The 22,106-nt window shown below is 46.4% G+C and overlaps 1 protein-coding gene across 1 annotated transcript in view; it reads left to right on the top strand.

Annotated features, from left to right (window-relative positions):
• Positions 1–401: 401 nt before the first annotated feature.
• BANK1 (B cell scaffold protein with ankyrin repeats 1) overlaps positions 402–22,106 on the top strand; it is a 1,166,863-nt gene continuing 1,145,158 nt past the window's right edge. The window contains exon 1 of the mRNA XM_063918381.1: positions 402–1,127. Coding sequence (XP_063774451.1) covers positions 1,010–1,127 — 118 coding nt within the window. The 5' untranslated portion in view covers positions 402–1,009. The remainder of the gene's footprint in view (positions 1,128–22,106) is intronic.

Raw genomic sequence — 22,106 nt, 5'->3', positions numbered from 1 at the left:
TACCCTCTCATGTTCTCTCTCCCCCATAGCTTTAACCCCCCCCCATCCGCGGCACCGGCGGACCCCCCTCTCCCCATCCAAAGGTTACCTTCTTCTGTCTTCTTTACCCTCACAGCCCCCCCCCCTCCCATTCACGGCACCCATGACCCCCCTCCCTCCTTCCAGGCTACACTCTCCTGTCTTCTCTCCCCTCACAGGGCCCCAATTCCCCAATTTGCGGTACCCACAACCCACCCTCCCCTCAAAGGCTACCCTCTCCTGTCTTCTCTCACCCCTCACAGCCCCAAACCCCCCCCCCCCCATTCACGGCACCTGCGACCCCCCCTCCCCCACAAGCTACCCTCTCTTGCATTCTCTCCCCTAACAGACCCCCCCATTTGCTGCACCCACAACCCACCATCCCCCCAAAGGCTACCCTCTCCTGTCTTCTCTCTCCCCTTACAGCCCCGACCCACCCCTCATTCATGGCACCTGCGACCCCTCCCCCTCACAGGCTACACTCCTGTCTTCTGTCTCCTCACCCACATCCCCCCAGGCTACCCTCTCCTGTCTTCTCTTCCCTCACGGACTCAAACCCCACCGACCCCATTCGCTGTACCCATGCCGCCGCCAGACAACCCTCTCCTGTCTTCTCTCCCTTAACAACCCGCCCCATTCGCTGCATCCACGACCATAGGCACACCACCCTTGCACGCCTATGCTGGGCATTTCAGGGTTGGATTAACAGGGAGGTGACGGTGGGCCAGGTGGAAGCAATGTGTATGGTGCTGCCGCTTAGATGGTGGGCAGTCATTTAGACAGAGATATCGCCGGTGGCACTTCAAATGTGGAAGCAGCTGCCAGCCAGTTGGAGCTCCTGGACCTAGCTGCTGGTCTGCGAGCTAGCCCCCGATTGGCTGGCGGCCGGCACTACATTTGAAGTGCCACCAGCGATGTCTCTGTGAACTGTTGACCAAGCTCCACACAATCCTAGCACATCGAGGGAGTCGACTGAACGGGAGACTGGGTTATGGGAGAGCCATGCTCCAACACAGTTGGTCATCAATCTCTGCTTGGAGCTCTCCGCACTCTGCAGCCCCAAGAGAAAAATCACAAACAACACATCGTCCAAATCCTGGCACTAATAGGTAAAGGTAGGGACTGCTGCAGCACCTTCTTTTCTATACAGTGACATCTAGGCTCTAGTAACTTCTTCCAAAAGGAGCTATTTACATTTAAACTGTGTGTGTGTCATTTATGTGTTTTAGTGTGGTACTTCTTACTGCTCATTGGAATAATGTGTATAAAGACTCTCCTCTCTGGCATAACGTGTATAAGGGCTCTGATGTGGCCTAACATGTATAAAGGCTTTGCTGTGTGGCGTAACATTTATATGGGTTCTCTTTGTGTGGCATAACACATTTAAGGGTTCTGCGTTGTGGCATAACATGTATAAGGGCTCTGCTGTGTGGCGTAATGTTTATAAGGGCTCTCCCGTCTGGCGTAACGTGTATAAAGGCTATCTGGCGTAACGCATATAAGGTCTCTGCTGTCTAACATAACGTGTATAAGGGCTCTGCTGTCTAACATAACGTGTATAAGGGCTCTGTTATCTGGCATAACGTGTATAAGGGCTTTGCTGTCTGGAGTAACGTGTATAAGGGGCTCTACTGCAGTTAACGTATAAGGGGTACTACTGTGTGGTGTAATGTGAATAACAGACACTACTGTGCGGTGTAATGTGCCGTGTATTTGTGCCGCTGCTCTGTCACTTAGTCTAACAACCAGCTCACTGCAGCCTTTGGGCCAAAATTGTTGAAAAGTTGAACATACTGTATTGTGAGCTGTGAGGTGGTCAAAATTGACTGTAAAATGTCTGTAAATTAATGTTATTGGGGTTAATAATAATCTAGGAAGAAGAAAGGGACAAACTGTGATTTTAGTTTTTTTGATCAATATTTGGAAAAAATTAAAACCAAAATTATATATATATATATATATATATATAATGTGCTGCCCTCAGAACCCTTTGCAATGGCACATATCACACCCCTCTAGTTGCGCCCCTGTGTACTGATCCCGCCCACTTTGGTGTCTGGTCCGCCTACCATTGATTTGGTGCCGCCCACATGAGTCCACTTCATGACATTTTTCCAGGGCCACTTTTAGTTCCCAATCCGTCCCTGCATACCAAAGTTGAGTGACATTACATAAGCTGTCTATAAAGTTAGCCAGCCACATGATCAGCCTTCTGAGGAGATAAATTTTAACTTGCCTACATCCAGAGGCGTCACCAGGTGTGGTGACACCCAGTGCGCACCCCTGATGTACTGCCGCGATAGCGGCAAAAAGGGGGCGTGGCCTTACAGCTAGGGGGCGTGGCTTCATTGGGATACTGGTATCGTCACTCTGGGGGCGTGCCCAGCATCTCCGGAGATGCTGGGCTTCCCCCAGAGACGGTCTCAGTGTGCTGTCGGCTCCTCTGCTATCACAGGAGCCGGGTGCTGTAGCGGAATTTCACACTGCAGCACCTGGCTCCTGTCACTACGGAGGAGCTGACATTTGGTGTCACCCCCTCCAGGTGTCACACCCGGGTGCGGGCCGCACCCCCCGCACCCGCCTTGTGACGCCACTGCCTACATCATATCATTGCTATAAATCATCAATCAATCAAACTATAATATGTATCTATCTTTCTTTCTCTTCAAATATTTATCTATCATTACATTCTTATAATATTTAAATTAAATTATGCTAACCATACACAAGTGATATGTCATATGTGCAGATACAGCCAATGACTGACAGTTCTATACCAAGCAGCGCCCTATCAAACCTCAGTGACATCACAGAACAGTAGCTGTGTATGATGTTAGCCCGTCACATGATCAGCCTACTGAGGTGATAACTTTCAACTTGCATTAATTTGATCACTGCTACGGTACCTATTATTTTCAAACAGCATTTAGGTTTAAATAAAGCTAACCATACCATGATATATCATATCGGCAGATACTTTACATATAATAACAATTACACCAAGCAGTGATATACTAAAGTTGAGTAACATCACAAATAGAGATGAGCGGGTTCGGTTTCTCTGAATCCGAACCCGCCAGAACTTCATGTTTTTTTTCACGGGTCCGAGCGACTCGGATCTTCCCGCCTTGCTCGGTTAACCCGAGCGCGCCCGAACGTCATCATGACGCTGTCGGATTCTCGCGAGGCTCGGATTCTATCGCGAGACTCGGATTCTATATAAGGAGCCGCGCGTCGCCGCCATTTTCACACGTGCATTGAGATTGATAGGGAGAGGACGTGGCTGGCGTCCTCTCCGTTTAGAATAGATTAGAGAGACACTTGATTTACTAATTTTGGGGAGCATTAGGAGTACTCAGTACAGTGCAGAGTTTTGCTGATAGTGACCACCAGTTTTATTTATAATCCGTTCTCTGCCTGAAAAAAGCGATACACAGCACACAGTGACTCAGTCACATACCATATCTGTGTGCACTGCTCAGGCTCAGGCCAGTGTGCTGCATCATCTATTATCTATATATAATATTATATATATCTGTCTGACTGCTCAGCTCACACAGCTTATAATTGTGGGGGAGACTGGGGAGCACTACTGCAGTGCCAGTTATAGGTTATAGCAGGAGCCAGGAGTACATAATATATTATATAGTGAGTGACCACCAGACACACAGTGCAGTTTATTTAATATATCCGTTCTCTGCCTGAAAAAAGCGATACACACAGTGACTCAGTCAGTCACATACCATATCTGTGTGCACTGCTCAGGCTCAGGCCAGTGTGCTGCATCATCTATATATATTATATATCTGTCTGACTGCTCAGCTCACACAGCTTATAATTGTGGGGGAGACTGGGGAGCACTACTGCAGTGCCAGTTAAAGGTTATAGCAGGAGCCAGGAGTACATAATATTATATTAAAATTAAACAGTGCACACTTTTGCTGCAGGAGTGCCACTGCCAGTGTGACTAGTGACCAGTGACCTGACCACCAGTATATATAATATTAGTAGTATACTATCTCTTTATCAACCAGTCTATATTAGCAGCAGACACAGTACAGTGCGGTAGTTCACGGCTGTGGCTACCTCTGTGTCGGCACTCGGCAGCCCGTCCATAATTGTATATACCACCTAACCGTGGTTTTTTTTTCTTTCTTTATACATACATACTAGTTACGAGTATACTATCTCTTTATCAACCAGTCTATATTAGCAGCAGACACAGTACAGTGCGGTAGTTCACGGCTGTGGCTACCTCTGTGTCGGCACTCGGCAGCCCGTCCATAATTGTATATACCACCTAACCGTGGTTTTTTTTTCTTTCTTTATACATACATACTAGTTACGAGTATACTATCTCTTTATCAACCAGTCTATATATTAGCAGCAGACACAGTACAGTGCGGTAGTTCACGGCTGTGGCTACCTCTGTGTCGGCACTCGGCAGCCCGTCCATAATTGTATATACCACCTAACCGTGGTTTTTTTTTCTTTCTTTATACATACATACTAGTTACGAGTATACTATCTCTTTATCAACCAGTCTATATATTAGCAGCAGACACAGTACAGTGCGGTAGTTCACGGCTGTGGCTACCTCTGTGTCGGCACTCGGCAGCCCGTCCATAATTGTATATACCACCTAACCGTGGTTTTTTTTTCTTTCTTTATACATACATACTAGTTACGAGTATACTATCTCTTTATCAACCAGTCTATATTAGCAGCAGACACAGTACAGTGCGGTAGTTCACGGCTGTGGCTACCTCTGTGTCGGCACTCGGCAGCCCGTCCATAATTGTATATACCACCTAACCGTGGTTTTTTTTCCTTTCTTTATACATACATACTAGTTACGAGTATACTATCTCTTTATCAACCAGTCTATATATTAGCAGCAGACACAGTACAGTGCGGTAGTTCACGGCTGTGGCTACCTCTGTGTCGGCACTCGGCAGCCCGTCCATAATTGTATATACCACCTAACCGTGGTTTTTTTTTCTTTCTTTATACATACATACTAGTTACGAGTATACTATCTCTTTATCAACCAGTCTATATATTAGCAGCAGACACAGTACAGTGCGGTAGTTCACGGCTGTGGCTACCTCTGTGTCGGCACTCGGCAGCCCGTCCATAATTGTATATACCACCTAACCGTGTTTTTTTTTTCTTTCTTTATACATACATACTAGTTACGAGTATACTATCTCTTTATCAACCAGTCTATATATTAGCAGCAGACACAGTACAGTGCGGTAGTTCACGGCTGTGGCTACCTCTGTTTCGGCACTCGGCAGCCCGTCCATAATTGTATATACCACCTAACCGTGGTTTTTTTTTCTTTCTTTATACATACATACTAGTTACGAGTATACTATCTCTTTATCAACCAGTCTATATTAGCAGCAGACACAGTACAGTGCGGTAGTTCACGGCTGTGGCTACCTCTGTGTCGGCACTCGGCAGCCCGTCCATAATTGTATATACCACCTAACCGTGGTTTTTTTTTTCTTTCTTTATACATACATACTAGTTACGAGTATACTATCTCTTTATCAACCAGTCTATATATTAGCAGCAGACACAGTACAGTGCGGTAGTTCACGGCTGTGGCTACCTCTGTGTCGGCACTCGGCAGCCCGTCCATAATTGTATATACCACCTAACCGTGGTTTTTTTTTCTTTCTTTATACATACATACTAGTTACGAGTATACTATCTCTTTATCAACCAGTCTATATATTAGCAGCAGACACAGTACAGTGCGGTAGTTCACGGCTGTGGCTACCTCTGTGTCGGCACTCGGCAGCCCGTCCATAATTGTATATACCACCTAACCGTGTTTTTTTTTTCTTTCTTTATACATACATACTAGTTACGAGTATACTATCTCTTTATCAACCAGTCTATATTAGCAACAGACACAGTACAGTGCGGTAGTTCACGGCTGTGGCTACCTCTGTGTCGGCACTCGGCAGCCCGTCCATAATTGTATATACCACCTAACCGTAGTTTTTTTTTCTTTCTTTATACATACATACTAGTTACGAGTATACTATCTCTTTATCAACCAGTCTATATATTAGCAGCAGACACAGTACAGTGCGGTAGTTCACGGCTGTGGCTACCTCTGTGTCGGCACTCGGCAGCCCGTCCATAATTGTATATACCACCTAACCGTGGTTTTTTTTTCTTTCTTTATACATACATACTAGTTACGAGTATACTATCTCTTTATCAACCAGTCTATATATTAGCAGCAGACACAGTACAGTGCGGTAGTTCACGGCTGTGGCTACCTCTGTGTCGGCACTCGGCAGCCCGTCCATAATTGTATATACCACCTAACCGTGGTTTTTTTTTCTTTCTTTATACATACATACTAGTTACGAGTATACTATCTCTTTATCAACCAGTCTATATATTAGCAGCAGACACAGTACAGTGCGGTAGTTCACGGCTGTGGCTACCTCTGTGTCGGCACTCGGCAGCCCGTCCATAATTGTATATACCACCTAACCGTGGTTTTTTTTTCTTTCTTTATACATACATACTAGTTACGAGTATACTATCTCTTTATCAACCAGTCTATATATTAGCAGCAGACACAGTACAGTGCGGTAGTTCACGGCTGTGGCTACCTCTGTGTCGGCACTCGGCAGCCCGTCCATAATTGTATATACCACCTAACCGTGGTTTTTTTTTCTTTCTTTATACATACATACTAGTTACGAGTATACTATCTCTTTATCAACCAGTCTATATTAGCAGCAGACACAGTACAGTGCGGTAGTTCACGGCTGTGGCTACCTCTGTGTCGGCACTCGGCAGCCCGTCCATAATTGTATATACCACCTAACCGTGGTTTTTTTTTCTTTCTTTATACATACATACTAGTTACGAGTATACTATCTCTTTATCAACCAGTCTATATATTAGCAGCAGACACAGTACAGTGCGGTAGTTCACGGCTGTGGCTACCTCTGTGTCGGCACTCGGCAGCCCGTCCATAATTGTATATACCACCTAACCGTGGTTTTTTTTTCTTTCTTTATACATACATACTAGTTACGAGTATACTATCTCTTTATCAACCAGTCTATATATTAGCAGCAGACACAGTACAGTGCGGTAGTTCACGGCTGTGGCTACCTCTGTGTCGGCACTCGGCAGCCCGTCCATAATTGTATACTAGTATCCAATCCATCCATCTCCATTGTTTACCTGAGGTGCCTTTTAGTTGTGCCTATTAAAATATGGAGAACAAAAATGTTGAGGTTCCAAAATTAGGGAAAGATCAAGATCCACTTCCACCTCGTGCTGAAGCTGCTGCCACTAGTCATGGCCGAGACGATGAAATGCCAGCAACGTCGTCTGCCAAGGCCGATGCCCAATGTCATAGTACAGAGCATGTCAAATCCAAAACACCAAATATCAGTAAAAAAAGGACTCCAAAACCTAAAATAAAATTGTCGGAGGAGAAGCGTAAACTTGCCAATATGCCATTTACCACACGGAGTGGCAAGGAACGGCTGAGGCCCTGGCCTATGTTCATGGCTAGTGGTTCAGCTTCACATGAGGATGGAAGCACTCAGCCTCTCGCTAGAAAAATGAAAAGACTCAAGCTGGCAAAAGCAGCACAGCAAAGAACTGTGCATTCTTCGAAATCCCAAATCCACAAGGAGAGTCCAATTGTGTCGGTTGCGATGCCTGACCTTCCCAACACTGGACGTGAAGAGCATGCGCCTTCCACCATTTGCACGCCCCCTGCAAGTGCTGGAAGGAGCACCCGCAGTCCAGTTCCTGATAGTCAGATTGAAGATGTCAGTGTTGAAGTACACCAGGATGAGGAGGATATGGGTGTTGCTGGCGCTGGGGAGGAAATTGACCAGGAGGATTCTGATGGTGAGGTGGTTTGTTTAAGTCAGGCACCCGGGGAGACACCTGTTGTCCGTGGGAGGAATATGGCCGTTGACATGCCAGGTGAAAATACCAAAAAAATCAGCTCTTCGGTGTGGAGGTATTTCACCAGAAATGCGGACAACAGGTGTCAAGCCGTGTGTTCCCTTTGTCAAGCTGTAATAAGTAGGGGTAAGGACGTTAACCACCTCGGAACATCCTCCCTTATACGTCACCTGCAGCGCATTCATAATAAGTCAGTGACAAGTTCAAAAACTTTGGGTGACAGCGGAAGCAGTCCACTGACCAGTAAATCCCTTCCTCTTGTAACCAAGCTCACGCAAACCACCCCACCAACTCCCTCAGTGTCAATTTCCTCCTTCCCCAGGAATGCCAATAGTCCTGCAGGCCATGTCACTGGCAATTCTGACGAGTCCTCTCCTGCCTGGGATTCCTCCGATGCATCCTTGCGTGTAACGCCTACTGCTGCTGGCGCTGCTGTTGTTGCCGCTGGGAGTCGATGGTCATCCCAGAGGGGAAGTCGTAAGCCCACTTGTACTACTTCCAGTAAGCAATTGACTGTTCAACAGTCCTTTGCGAGGAAGATGAAATATCACAGCAGTCATCCTACTGCAAAGCGGATAACTGAGTCCTTGACAACTATGTTGGTGTTAGACGTGCGTCCGGTATCCGCCGTTAGTTCACAGGGAACTAGACAATTTATTGAGGCAGTGTGCCCCCGTTACCAAATACCATCTAGGTTCCACTTCTCTAGGCAGGCGATACCGAGAATGTACACGGACGTCAGAAAAAGACTCACCAGTGTCCTAAAAAATGCAGTTGTACCCAATGTCCACTTAACCACGGACATGTGGACAAGTGGAGCAGGGCAGGGTCAGGACTATATGACTGTGACAGCCCACTGGGTAGATGTATGGACTCCCGCCGCAAGAACAGCAGCGGCGGCACCAGTAGCAGCATCTCGCAAACGCCAACTCTTTCCTAGGCAGGCTACGCTTTGTATCACCGCTTTCCAGAATACGCACACAGCTGAAAACCTCTTACGGCAACTGAGGAAGATCATCGCGGAATGGCTTACCCCAATTGGACTCTCCTGTGGATTTGTGGCATCGGACAACGCCAGCAATATTGTGTGTGCATTAAATATGGGCAAATTCCAGCACGTCCCATGTTTTGCACATACCTTGCATTTGGTGGTGCAGAATTTTTTAAAAAACGACAGGGGCGTGCAAGAGATGCTGTCGGTGGCCAGAAAAATTGAGGGACACTTTCGGCGTACAGGCACCACGTACAGAAGACTGGAGCACCACCAAAAACTACTGAACCTGCCCTGCCATCATCTGAAGCAAGAAGTGGTAACGAGGTGGAATTCAACCCTCTATATGCTTCAGAGGTTGGAGGAGCAGCAAAAGGCCATTCAAGCCTATACAATTGAGCACGATATAGTAGGTGGAATGCACCTGTCTCAAGTGCAGTGGAGAATGATTTCAACGTTGTGCAAGGTTCTGATGCCCTTTGAACTTGCCACACGTGAAGTCAGTTCAGACACTGCCAGCCTGAGTCAGGTCATTCCCCTCATCAGGCTTTTGCAGAAGAAGCTGGAGGCATTGAAGAAGGAGCTAAAAGGGAGCGATTCCGCTAGGCATGTGGGACTTGTGGATGCAGCCCTTAATTCGCTTAACAAGGATTCACGGGTGGTCAATCTGTTGAAATCAGAGCACTACATTTTGGCCACCGTGCTCGATCCTAGATTTAAAGCCTACCTTGGATCTCTCTTTCCGGCAGACACAAGTCTGCTGGGGTTGAAAGACCTGCTGGTGACAAAATTGTCAAGTCAAGCGGAACGCGACCTGTCAACATCTCCTCCTTCACATTCTCCCGCAACTGGGGGTGCGAGGAAAAGGCTCAGAATTCCGAGCCCACCCGCTGGCGGTGATGCAGGGCAGTCTGGAGCGACTGCTGATGCTGACATCTGGTCCGGACTGAAGGACCTGACAACGATTACGAACATGTCGTCTACTGTCACTGCATATGATTCTCTCAACATTGATAGAATGGTGGAGGATTATATGAGTGACCGCATCCAAGTAGGCACGTCACACAGTCCGTACTTATACTGGCAGGAAAAAGAGGCAATTTGGAGGCCCTTGCACAAACTGGCTTTATTCTACCTAAGTTGCCCTCCCACAAGTGTGTACTCCGAAAGAGTGTTTAGTGCCGCCGCTCACCTTGTCAGCAATCGGCGTACGAGGTTACATCCAGAAAATGTGGAGAAGATGATGTTCATTAAAATGAATTATAATCAATTCCTCCGCGGAGACATTGACCAGCAGCAATTGCCTCCACAAAGTACACAGGGAGCTGAGATGGTGGATTCCAGTGGGGACGAATTGATAATCTGTGAGGAGGGGGATGTACACGGTGATATATCGGAGGGTGAAGATGAGGTGGACATCTTGCCTCTGTAGAGCCAGTTTGTGCAAGGAGAGATTAATTGCTTCTTTTTTTGGGGGGGTCCAAACCAACCCGTCATATCAGTCACAGTCGTGTGGCAGACCCTGTCACTGAAATGATGGGTTGGTTAAAGTGTGCATGTCCTGTTTTGTTTATACAACATAAGGGTGGGTGGGAGGGCCCAAGGACAATTCCATCTTGCACTTCTTTTTTCTTTTCTTTTTCTTTGCATCATGTGCTGATTGGGGAGGGTTTTTTGGAAGGGACATCCTGCGTGACACTGCAGTGCCACTCCTAGATGGGCCCGGTGTTTGTGTCGGCCACTAGGGTCGCTAATCTTACTCACACAGTCAGCTACCTCATTGCGCCTCTTTTTTTTCTTTGCGTCATGTGCTGTTTGGGGAGGGTTTTTTGGAAGGGACATCCTGCGTGACACTGCAGTGCCACTCCTAGATGGGCCCGGTGTTTGTGTCAGCCACTAGGGTCGCTAATCTTACTCACACAGCTACCTCATTGCGCCTCTTTTTTTCTTTGCGTCATGTGCTGTTTGGGGAGGGTTTTTTGGAAGGGACATCCTGCGTGACACTGCAGTGCCACTCCTAGATGGGCCCGGTGTTTGTGTCGGCCACTAGGGTCGCTTATCTTACTCACACAGCGACCTCGGTGCAAATTTTAGGACTAAAAATAATATTGTGAGGTGTGAGGTTTTCAGAATAGACTGAAAATGAGTGTAAATTATGGTTTTTGAGGTTAATAATACTTTGGGATCAAAATGACCCCCAAATTCTATGATTTAAGCTGTTTTTTAGTGTTTTTTGAAAAAAACACCCGAATCCAAAACACACCCGAATCCGACAAAAAAAATTCGGTGAGGTTTTGCCAAAACGCGTTCGAACCCAAAACACGGCCGTGGAACCGAACCCAAAACCAAAACACAAAACCCGAAAAATTTCAGGCGCTCATCTCTAATCACAAAGGCAATTTATGATATTAGCCATTCACATATTCAGCCTATTGAGGTGAAAAACTTCAACTTGCCTGCATTTAATAACTGCTATCTATCGATCTATACAGTACAGTATAAATCTATCTATAAATCTACAGTATTTATCTATCTGTCATCATATTCTTATAACATTTATGGTAAATTATGTTTACTAAACACAGGGATATGTCATATGTGCAGATACAGCTAATTTACAGTTCTATACATTGGTATTTCTGTAATGGGTGCAATGTGTGCAGTGCAGGGGGGGGCCCCACACCGCACACATTGCACCAATAGTTTAGTATTCACCTCTCCGGAGTCCAGTGTCGGACGCTGTAGCCGCCTCCGTCCAGCACAAAATCGACTCCAAACTCCAAAATGGCCGCCGCGCATCTGCACTTTAATTTTTGTCTCCGGAACATGGCAGGCGCCATGTTTCCGGAGACCTGCGCAAGCGCAGTAGTCTCCGGCACAGTTTCAACGTCCTGCATTTGATAACTTCTACAGTATCTATTAATCCTTTAACCCTTCATGACCCGTGTCCATTTAAATTGACATAATTAAAAAAATGTATTGCGTAGACTGTATTGTGATGATGGCTGCCATTCAAATCCCAATGTCTATTTATATGAATGAAAATACTGTGGAAATGTTCTGGCAGATGGCAGCACTGGCCGCTGCGAGTTTGAAAGATGGCTTCGCTCAGAAAGATCACCACGAGGTAAGTATTCCACTTTACAAGTAAAATGACGTACTTCAATTGATGTTATGGTGTATGAGCTACAATGCTAGCAAATTGTTGTCCATTAGGATAGACATTGGGTCTAAATGACCAAACCTTATTTTTTGAGGGTTACTTAGGGCCTCATTCGTCTACTTTACCAATGCCATCACTGGGATACACTGGTAACACTGCATGGATCATAAAGGGTTAATCTACACCATGATTCTATCTAATATTTTCAAAAGGCATTTAAGTTTACACAAAGCAAACCATACTGTGATATGTCACAATTGCAAATAATGGCCCTCATTCCGAGTTGTTCGCTCGGTATTTTTCATCGCATCGCAATGAAAATCCGCTTAGTACGCATGCGCAATGTTCGCACTGCGACTGCGCCAAGTAACTTTGCTATGTAGAAAGTATTTTTACTCACGGCTTTTTCATCGCTCCGGCGAACGTAATGTGATTGACAGGAAATGGGTGTTACTGGGCGGAAACACGGCGTTTCAGGGGCGTGTGGCTGAAAACGCTACCGTTTCCGGAAAAAACGCAGGAGTGGCTGGAGAAACGGTGGGAGTGCCTGGGCGAACGCTGGGTGTGTTTGTGACGTCAACCAGGAACGACAAGCACTGAACTGATCGCACAGGCAGAGTAAGTCTGGAGCTACTCTGAAACTGCTAAGTAGTTAGTAATCGCAATATTGCGAATACATCGGTCGCAATTTTAAGAAGCTAAGATTCACTCCCAGTAGGCGGCGGCTTAGCGTGTGTAACTCTGCTAAATTCGCCTTGCGACCGATCAACTCGGAATGAGGGCCAATGTACAGCTAATAAATGACTGTTTTATACCAAGCAGTAACATAAACATACCAAACATAAGTTACATCACAAAGGCGGTGTATAATATTAGCCAGTCACATGATCAGCCTACTGAGGTGTTATCTTGCCTGCATTCAATCACTGCTATATAGAAATGAATTAATCTATCATATAATTCTATCATTATATTCTTATAATATTTAAGTTAAATTATGCTTACCGTACACAGTAATATGTCATATGTGTGGATGCAGCCAACAACTGAAAATTCTATATAAAACAATGCCATACCAAACCTCAGTGACTTCACAATAGTTGTGTATGATGCTAGCCTGTCACATGATTAGTATACTGAGGTGATAAATTTGAACTTGCCTGCATTTGATTACTGCTCAGTATATAAAACTACAGTAAAAATCTATCTATCTATCTATCTATCTATCTATCTATCTATCTATCTATCTATCTATCTATCTGTCTGTCTGTCTGTCTGTCTGTCTGTCTGTCTGTCTGTCTGTCATTTTCAAATAACATTTAGGTTAAAATAAGCTTACTATACACTGTCACGGACAGAAAAAGGTGAAAAACTTCAATTTGACTGCATTTGGTCACTGGTATCTGTCAAACTATAAATCTACAGTATCTATTATTATTATTATAATTTATTTATATAGCGCAAACATATTCCGCAGCACTTTACAGAGAATAATTTGTCATTCACATCGGTACCTGCCCCAGTAGAGCTTACAATCCATATTCCCTACCATATGCACACACATTCACACTAGGGTTGATTTTTGATAGGAGCCAATTAACCTACCAGTTTATTTTATGGGGATTGTGGGAACAACCCGGAGCACCCAATGCCAGAGTTTTTGCTTTCCTTGTGCGACAAATTGTGTAGTCATAAACAGAATATTACCATGTCTGTGAGCGGCAAAAGTGACGAGGAGAATTTATCAGGCACTCCTACATCCCTAACATGTTTATCTTGTAAAACAGGGTTAATTGACCAATTGGTCACATATGAGGGGTTTTGTGCGAACTGTTTTGCTTTTCAGCAAAGTAAAAAAAAGGATCTGGGTCAACAACCAACAGAGCCACCGGGGAGTATGTTCGTACAGACTTTGTCTACAATAGCGGACAGGTTAACTCCGGCAGCACCACCCCAGGGGATAGGTTAGACTATTAACCCATACATGCAGCTCCCTTCCTACGGTTTGGTTCCAGTAGCTTCTACAAGTAACCAAGGGACAGGTAAGACTAAGACAGATGCGGGTTTTGTGTTTTGGTTTTGGGTTCGGTTCCGCGGCCGTGTTTTGGGTTCGACCGCGTTTTGGCAAAACCGCACCGAATTTTTTTTGTCGGATTCGGGTGTGTTTTGGATTCGGGTGTTTTTTTCCAAAAAACCTAAAAAACAGCTTAAATCATAGAATTTGGGGGTCATTTTGATCCCAAAGTATTATTAACCTCAAAAACCATAATTTCCACTCATTTTCAGTCTATTCTGAATACCTCACACCTCAGAATAATATTTTTAGTCCTAAAATTTGCACAGAGGTCGCTGGATGACTAAGCTAAGCGACCCTAGTGGCCGACACAAACACCTGGCCCATCTAGGAGTGGCACTGCAGTGTCACGCAGGATGGCCCTTCCAAAAAACACTCCCCAAACAGCACATGACGCAAAGAAAAAAAGAGGCGCAATGAGGTAGCTGTGTGAGTAAGATAAGCGACCCTAGTGGCCGACACAAACACCGGGCCCATCTAGGAGTGGCACTGCAGTGTCACGCAGGATGGCCCTTCCAAAAAACACTCCCCAAACAGCACATGACGCAAAGAAAAAAAGAGGCGCAATGAGGTAGCTGTGTGAGTAAGATAAGCGACCCTAGTGGCCGACACAAACACCGTGCCCATCTAGGAGTGGCACTGCAGTGTCACGCAGGATGGCCCTTCCAAAAAACACTCCCCAAACAGCACATGACGCAAAGAAAAAAAGAGGCGCAATGAGGTAGCTGTGTGAGTAAGATAAGTGACCCTAGTGGCCGACACAAACACCGGGCCCATCTAGGAGTGGCACTGCAGTGTCACGCAGGATGGCCCTTCCAAAAAACACTCCCCAAACAGCACATGACGCAAAGAAAAAAAGAGGCACAATGAGGTAGCTGTGTGAGTAAGATAAGCGACCCTAGTGGCCGACACAAACACCGGGCCCATCTAGGAGTGTCACTGCAGTGTCACGCAGGATGGCCCTTCCAAAAAACACTCCCCAAACAGCACATGACGCAAAGAAAAAAAGAGGCGCAATGAGGTAGCTGTGTGAGTAAGATAAGCGACCCTAGTGGCCGACACAAACACCGGGCCCATCTAGGAGTGGCACTGCAGTGTCACGCAGGATGGCCCTTCCAAAAAACACTCCCCAAACAGCACATGACGCAAAGAAAAAAAGAGGCGCAATGAGGTAGCTGTGTGAGTAAGATAAGCGACCCTAGTGGCCGACACAAACACCGGGCCCATCTAGGAGTGGCACTGCAGTGTCACGCAGGATGGCCCTTCCAAAAAACACTCCCCAAACAGCACATGACGCAAAGAAAAAAAGAGGCGCAATGAGGTAGCTGTGTGAGTAAGATAAGCGACCCTAGTGGCCGACACAAACACCGGGCCCATCTAGGAGTGGCACTGCAGTGTCACGCAGGATGGCCCTTCCAAAAAACACTCCCCAAACAGCACATGACGCAAAGAAAAAAAGAGGCGCAATGAGGTAGCTGTGTGAGTAAGATAAGCGACCCTAGTGGCCGACACAAACACCGGGCCCATCTAGGAGTGGCACTGCAGTGTCACGCAGGATGGCCCTTCCAAAAAACACTCCCCAAACAGCACATGACGCAAAGAAAAAAAGAGGCGCAATGAGGTAGCTGTGTGAGTAAGATAAGCGACCCTAGTGGCCGACACAAACACCGGGCCCATCTAGGAGTGGCACTGCAGTGTCACGCAGGATGGCCCTTCCAAAAAACACTCCCCAAACAGCACATGACGCAAAGAAAAAAAGAGGCGCAATGAGGTAGCTGTGTGAGTAAGATAAGCGACCCTAGTGGCCGACACAAACACCGGGCCCATCTAGGAACGGCACTGCAGTGTCACGCAGGATGGCCCTTCCAAAAAACACTCCCCAAACAGCACATGACGCAAAGAAAAAAAGAGGCGCAATGAGGTAGCTGTGTGAGTAAGATAAGCGACCCTAGTGGCCGACACAAACACCGGGCCCATCTAGGAGTGGCACTGCAGTGTCACGCAGGATGGCCCTTCCAAAAAACACTCCCCAAACAGCACATGACGCAAAGAAAAAAAGAGGCGCAATGAGGTAGCTGTGTGAGTAAGATAAGCGACCCTAGTGGCCGACACAAACACCGGGCCCATCTAGGAGTGGCACTGCAGTGTCACGCAGGATGGCCCTTCCAAAAAACACTCCCCAAACAGCACATGACGCAAAGAAAAAAAGAGGCGCAATGAGGTAGCTGTGTGAGTAAGATAAGCGACCCTAGTGGCCGACACAAACACCGGGCCCATCTAGGAGTGGCACTGCAGTGTCACGCAGGATGGCCCTTCCAAAAAACACTCCCCAAACAGCACATGACGCAAAGAAAAAAAGAGGCGCAATGAGGTAGCTGTGTGAGTAAGATAAGCGACCCTAGTGGCCGACACAAACACCGGGCCCATCTAGGAGCGGCACTGCAGTGTCACGCAGGATGGCCCTTCCAAAAAACACTCCCCAAACAGCACATGACGCAAAGAAAAAAAGAGGCGCAATGAGGTAGCTGTGTGAGTAAGATAAGCGACCCTAGTGGCCGACACAAACACCGGGCCCATCTAGGAGTGGCACTGCAGTGTCACGCAGGATGGCCCTTCCAAAAAACACTCCCCAAACAGCACATGACGCAAAGAAAAAAAGAGGCGCAATGAGGTAGCTGTGTGAGTAAGATAAGCGACCCTAGTGGCCGACACAAACACCGGGCCCATCTAGGAGTGTCACTGCAGTGTCACGCAGGATGGCCCTTCCAAAAAACACTCCACAAACAGCACATGACGCAAAGAAAAATTAAAGAAAAAAGAGGTGCAAGATGGAATTGTCCTTGGGCCCTCCCACCCACCCTTATGTTGTATAAACAGGACATGCACACTTTAACCAACCCATCATTTCAGTGACAGGGTCTGCCACACGACTGTGACTGAAATGACGGGATGGTTTGGACCCCCACCAAAAAAGAAGCAATTAATCTCTCCTTGCACAAACTGGCTCTACAGAGGCAAGATGTCCACCTCATCATCATCCTCCGATATATCACCGTGTACATCCCCCTCCTCACAGATTATCAATTCGTCCCCACTGGAATCCACCATCTCAGCTCCCTGTGTACTTTGTGGAGGCAATTGCTGCTGGTCAATGTCTCCACGGAGGAATTGATTATAATTCATTTTAATGAACATCATCTTCTCCACATTTTCTGGATGTAACCTCGTACGCCGATTGCTGACAAGGTGAGCGGCGGCACTAAACACTCTTTCGGAGTACACACTTGTGGGAGGGCAACTTAGGTAGAATAAAGCCAGTTTGTGCAAGGGCCTCCAAATTGCCTCTTTTTCCTGCCAGTATAAGTACGGACTGTGTGACGTGCCTACTTGGATGCGGTCACTCATATAATCCTCCACCATTCTTTCAATGGTGAGAGAATCATATGCAGTGACAGTAGACGACATGTCCGTAATCGTTGTCAGGTCCTTCAGTCCGGACCAGATGTCAGCATCAGCAGTCGCTCCAGACTGCCCTGCATCACCGCCAGCGGGTGGGCTCGGAATTCTGAGCCTTTTCCTCGCACCCCCAGTTGCGGGAGAATGTGAAGGAGGAGATGTTGACAGGTCGCGCTCCGCTTGACTTGACAATTTTCTCACCAGCAGGTCTTTCAACCCCAGCAGACTTGTGTCTGCCGGAAAGAGAGATCCACGGTAGGCTTTAAATCTAGGATCGAGCACGGTGGCCAAAATGTAGTGCTCTGATTTCAACAGATTGACCACCCGTGAATCCTTGTTAAGCGAATTAAGGGCTCCATCCACAAGTCCCACATGCCTAGCGGAATCGCTCCGTGTTAGCTCCTCCTTTAATGTCTCCAGCTTCTTCTGCAAAAGCCTGATGAGGGGAATGACCTGACTCAGGCTGGCAGTGTCTGAACTGACTTCACGTGTGGCAAGTTCAAAGGGCAGCAGAACCTTGCACAACGTTGAAATCATTCTCCACTGCGCTTGAGACAGGTGCATTCCACCTCCTATATCGTGCTCAATTGTATAGGCTTGAATGGCCTTTTGCTGCTCCTCCAACCTCTGAAGCATATAGAGGGTTGAATTCCACCTCGTTACCACTTCTTGCTTCAGATGATGGCAGGGCAGGTTCAGTTGTTTTTGGTGGTGCTCCAGTCTTCTGTACGTGGTGCCTGTACGCCGAAAGTGTCCCGCAATTCTTCTGGCCACCGACAGCATCTCTTGCACGCCCCTGTCGTTTTAAAAAAAATTCTGCACCACCAAATTCAAGGTATGTGCAAAACATGGGACGTGCTGGAATTTGCCCATATTTAATGCACACACAATATTGCTGGCGTTGTCCGATGCCACAAATCCACAGGAGAGTCAAATTGGGGTAAGCCATTCCGCGATGATCTTCCTCAGTTGCCGTAAGAGGTTTTCAGCTGTGTGCGTATTCTGGAAACCGGTGATACAAAGCGTAGCCTGCCTAGGAAAGAGTTGGCGTTTGCGAGATGCTGCTACTGGTGCCGCCGCTGCTGTTCTTGCGGCGGGAGTCCATACATCTACCCAGTGGGCTGTCACAGTCATATAGTCCTGACCCTGCCCTGCTCCACTTGTCCACATGTCCGTGGTTAAGTGGACATTGGGTACAGCTGCATTTTTTAGGACACTGGTGACTCTTTTTCTGAGGTCTGTGTACATTTTCGGTATCGCCTGCCTAGAGAAATGGAACCTAGATGGTATTTGGTACCGGGGACACAGTACCTCCAACAAGTCTCTAGTTGGCTCTGCAGTAATGATGGATACCGGAACCACGTTTCTCACCACCCAGGATGCCAAGGCCTCAGTTATCCGCTTTGCAGTAGGATGACTGCTGTGATATTTCATCTTCCTCGCAAAGGACTGTTGGACGACCATCGACTCCCAGCAGCAACAACAGCAGCGCCAGCAGCAGTAGGCGTTACACGCAAGGATGCATCGGAGGAATCCCAGGCAGGAGAGGAATCGTCAGAATTGCCAGTGACATGGCCTGCAGGACTATTGGCATTCCTGGGGAAGGAGGAAATTGACACTGAGGGAGTTGGTGGGGTGGTTTGCGTGAGCTTGGTTACAAGAGGAAGGTATTTACTGGTCAGTGGACTGCTTCCGCTGTCACCCAAAGTTTTTGAACTTGTCACTGACTTATTATGAATGCGCTGCAGGTGACGTATAAGGGAGGATGTTCCGAGGTGGTTAACGTCCTTACCCCTACTTATTACAGCTTGACAAAGGCAACACACGGCTTGACACCTGTTGTCCGCATTTCTGTTGAAATACTTCCACACCGAAGAGCTGATTTTTTTGGTATTTTCACCAGGCATGTCAGTGGCCATATTCCTCCCATGGACAACAGGTGTCTCCCGGGTGCCTGACTTAAACAAACCACCTCACCATCAGAATCCTCCTGGTCAATTTCCTCCCCAGCGCCAGCAACACCCATATCCTCCTCATCCTGGTGTACTTCAACACTGACATCTTCAATCTGACTATCAGGAACTGGACTGCGGGTGCTCCTTCCAGCACTTGCAGGGGGCGTGCAAATGGTGGAAGGCGCATGCTCTTCACGTCCAGTGTTGGGAAGGTCAGGCATCGCAACCGACACAATTGGAGTCGGACTCTCCTTGTGGATTTGGGATTTCGAAGAACGCACAGTTCTTTGCGGTGCTACTGCTTTTGCCAGCTTGAGTCTTTTCATTTTTCTAGCGAGAGGCTGAGTGCTTCCATCCTCATGTGAAGCTGAACCACTAGCCATGAACATAGGCCAGGGCCTCAGCCGTTCCTTGCCACTCCGTGTGGTAAATGGCATATTGGCAAGTTTACGCTTCTCCTCCGACAATTTTATTTTAGGTTTTGGAGTCCTTTTTTTACTGATATTTGGTGTTTTGGATTTGACATGCTCTGTACTATGACATTGGGCATCGGCCTTGGCAGACGACGTTGCTGGCATTTCATCGTCTCGGCCATGACTAGTGGCAGCAGCTTCAGCACGAGGTGGAAGTGGATCTTGATCTTTCCCTAATTTTGGAACCTCAACATTTTTGTTCTCCATATTTTAATAGGCACAACTAAAAGGCACCTCAGGTAAACAATGGAGATGGATGGATACTAGTATACTTATGGATGGACTGCCGAGTGCCGACACAGAGGTAGCTACAGCCGTGGACTACCGTACTGTGTCTGCTGCTAATATAGACTGGATGATAATGATATGAAATCAATATATATATGTATATATAATATCACTAGTACTGCAGCCGGACAGGTAGATATATATTTATTAGGTAATGATGACTGATGACGGACCTGCTGGACACTGTCAGCTCAGCAGCACCGCAGACTGCTACAGTAAGCTACTATAGTAGTATGTATCAAGAAGAAAGAAAAAAAAAAAACCACGGGTAGGTGGTATACAATTATGGATGGACTGCCGAGTGCCGACACAGAGGTAGCTACAGCCGTGGACTAACGTACTGTGTCTGCTGCTAATATAGACTGGATGATAATGATATGAAATCAATATATATATGTATATATAATATCACTAGTACTGCAGCCGGACAGGTAGATATATATTTATTAGGTAATGATGACTGATGACGGACCTGCTGGACACTGTCAGCTCAGCAGCACCGCAGACTGCTACAGTAAGCTACTATAGTAGTATGTATCAAGAAGAAAGAAAAAAAAAAACATGGGTAGGTGGTATACAATTATGGATGGACTGCCGAGTGCCGACACAGAGGTAGCTACAGCCGTGGACTAACGTACTGTGTCTGCTGCTAATATAGACTGGATGATAATGATATGAAATCAATATATACATGTATATATAATATCACTAGTACTGCAGCCGGACAGGTAGATATATATTTATTAGGTAATGATGACTGATGACGGACCTGCTGGACACTGTCAGCTCAGCAGCACCGCAGACTGCTACAGTAAGCTACTATAGTAGTATGTATCAAGAAGAAAGAAAAAAAAAAAACCACGGGTAGGTGGTATACAATTATGGATGGACTGCCGAGTGCCGACACAGAGGTAGCTACAGCCGTGGACTAACATACTGTGTCTGCTGCTAATATAGACTGGATGATAATGATATGAAATCAATATATATATATGTATATATAATATCACTAGTACTGCAGCCGGACAGGTAGATATATATTTATTAGGTAATGATGACTGATGACGGACCTGCTGGACACTGTCAGCTCAGCAGCACCGCAGACTGCTACAGTAAGCTACTATAGTAGTATGTATCAAGAAGAAAGAAAAAAAAAAAACCACGGGTAGGTGGTATACAATTATGGATGGACTGCCGAGTGCCGACACAGAGGTAGCTACAGCCGTGGACTAACGTACTGTGTCTGCTGCTAATATAGACTGGATGATAATGAGATGAAATCAATATATATATGTATATATAATATCACTAGTACTGCAGCCGGACAGGTAGATATATATTTATTAGGTAATGATGACTGATGACGGACCTGCTGGACACTGTCAGCTCAGCAGCACCGCAGACTGCTACAGTAAGCTTTTATAGTAGTATGTATCAAGAAGAAAGAAAAAAAAAAAACCACGGGTAGGTGGTATACAATTATGGATGGACTGCCGAGTGCCGACACAGAGGTAGCTACAGCCGTGGACTAACGTACTGTGTCTGCTGCTAATATAGACTGGATGATAATGAGATGAAATCAATATATATATGTATATATAATATCACTAGTACTGCAGCCGGACAGGTAGATATATATTTATTAGGTAATGATGACTGATGACGGACCTGCTGGACACTGTCAGCTCAGCAGCACCGCAGACTGCTACAGTAAGCTACT

The sequence above is a fragment of the Pseudophryne corroboree genome, chromosome 1 (genome assembly GCF_028390025.1).
Source record: "Pseudophryne corroboree isolate aPseCor3 chromosome 1, aPseCor3.hap2, whole genome shotgun sequence".
Lineage (NCBI taxonomy): Eukaryota > Metazoa > Chordata > Amphibia > Anura > Myobatrachidae > Pseudophryne > Pseudophryne corroboree.
The sequence above is the reverse complement of the archived record's forward strand: the minus strand, read 5'-3'. Positions and strand labels throughout refer to the sequence as shown.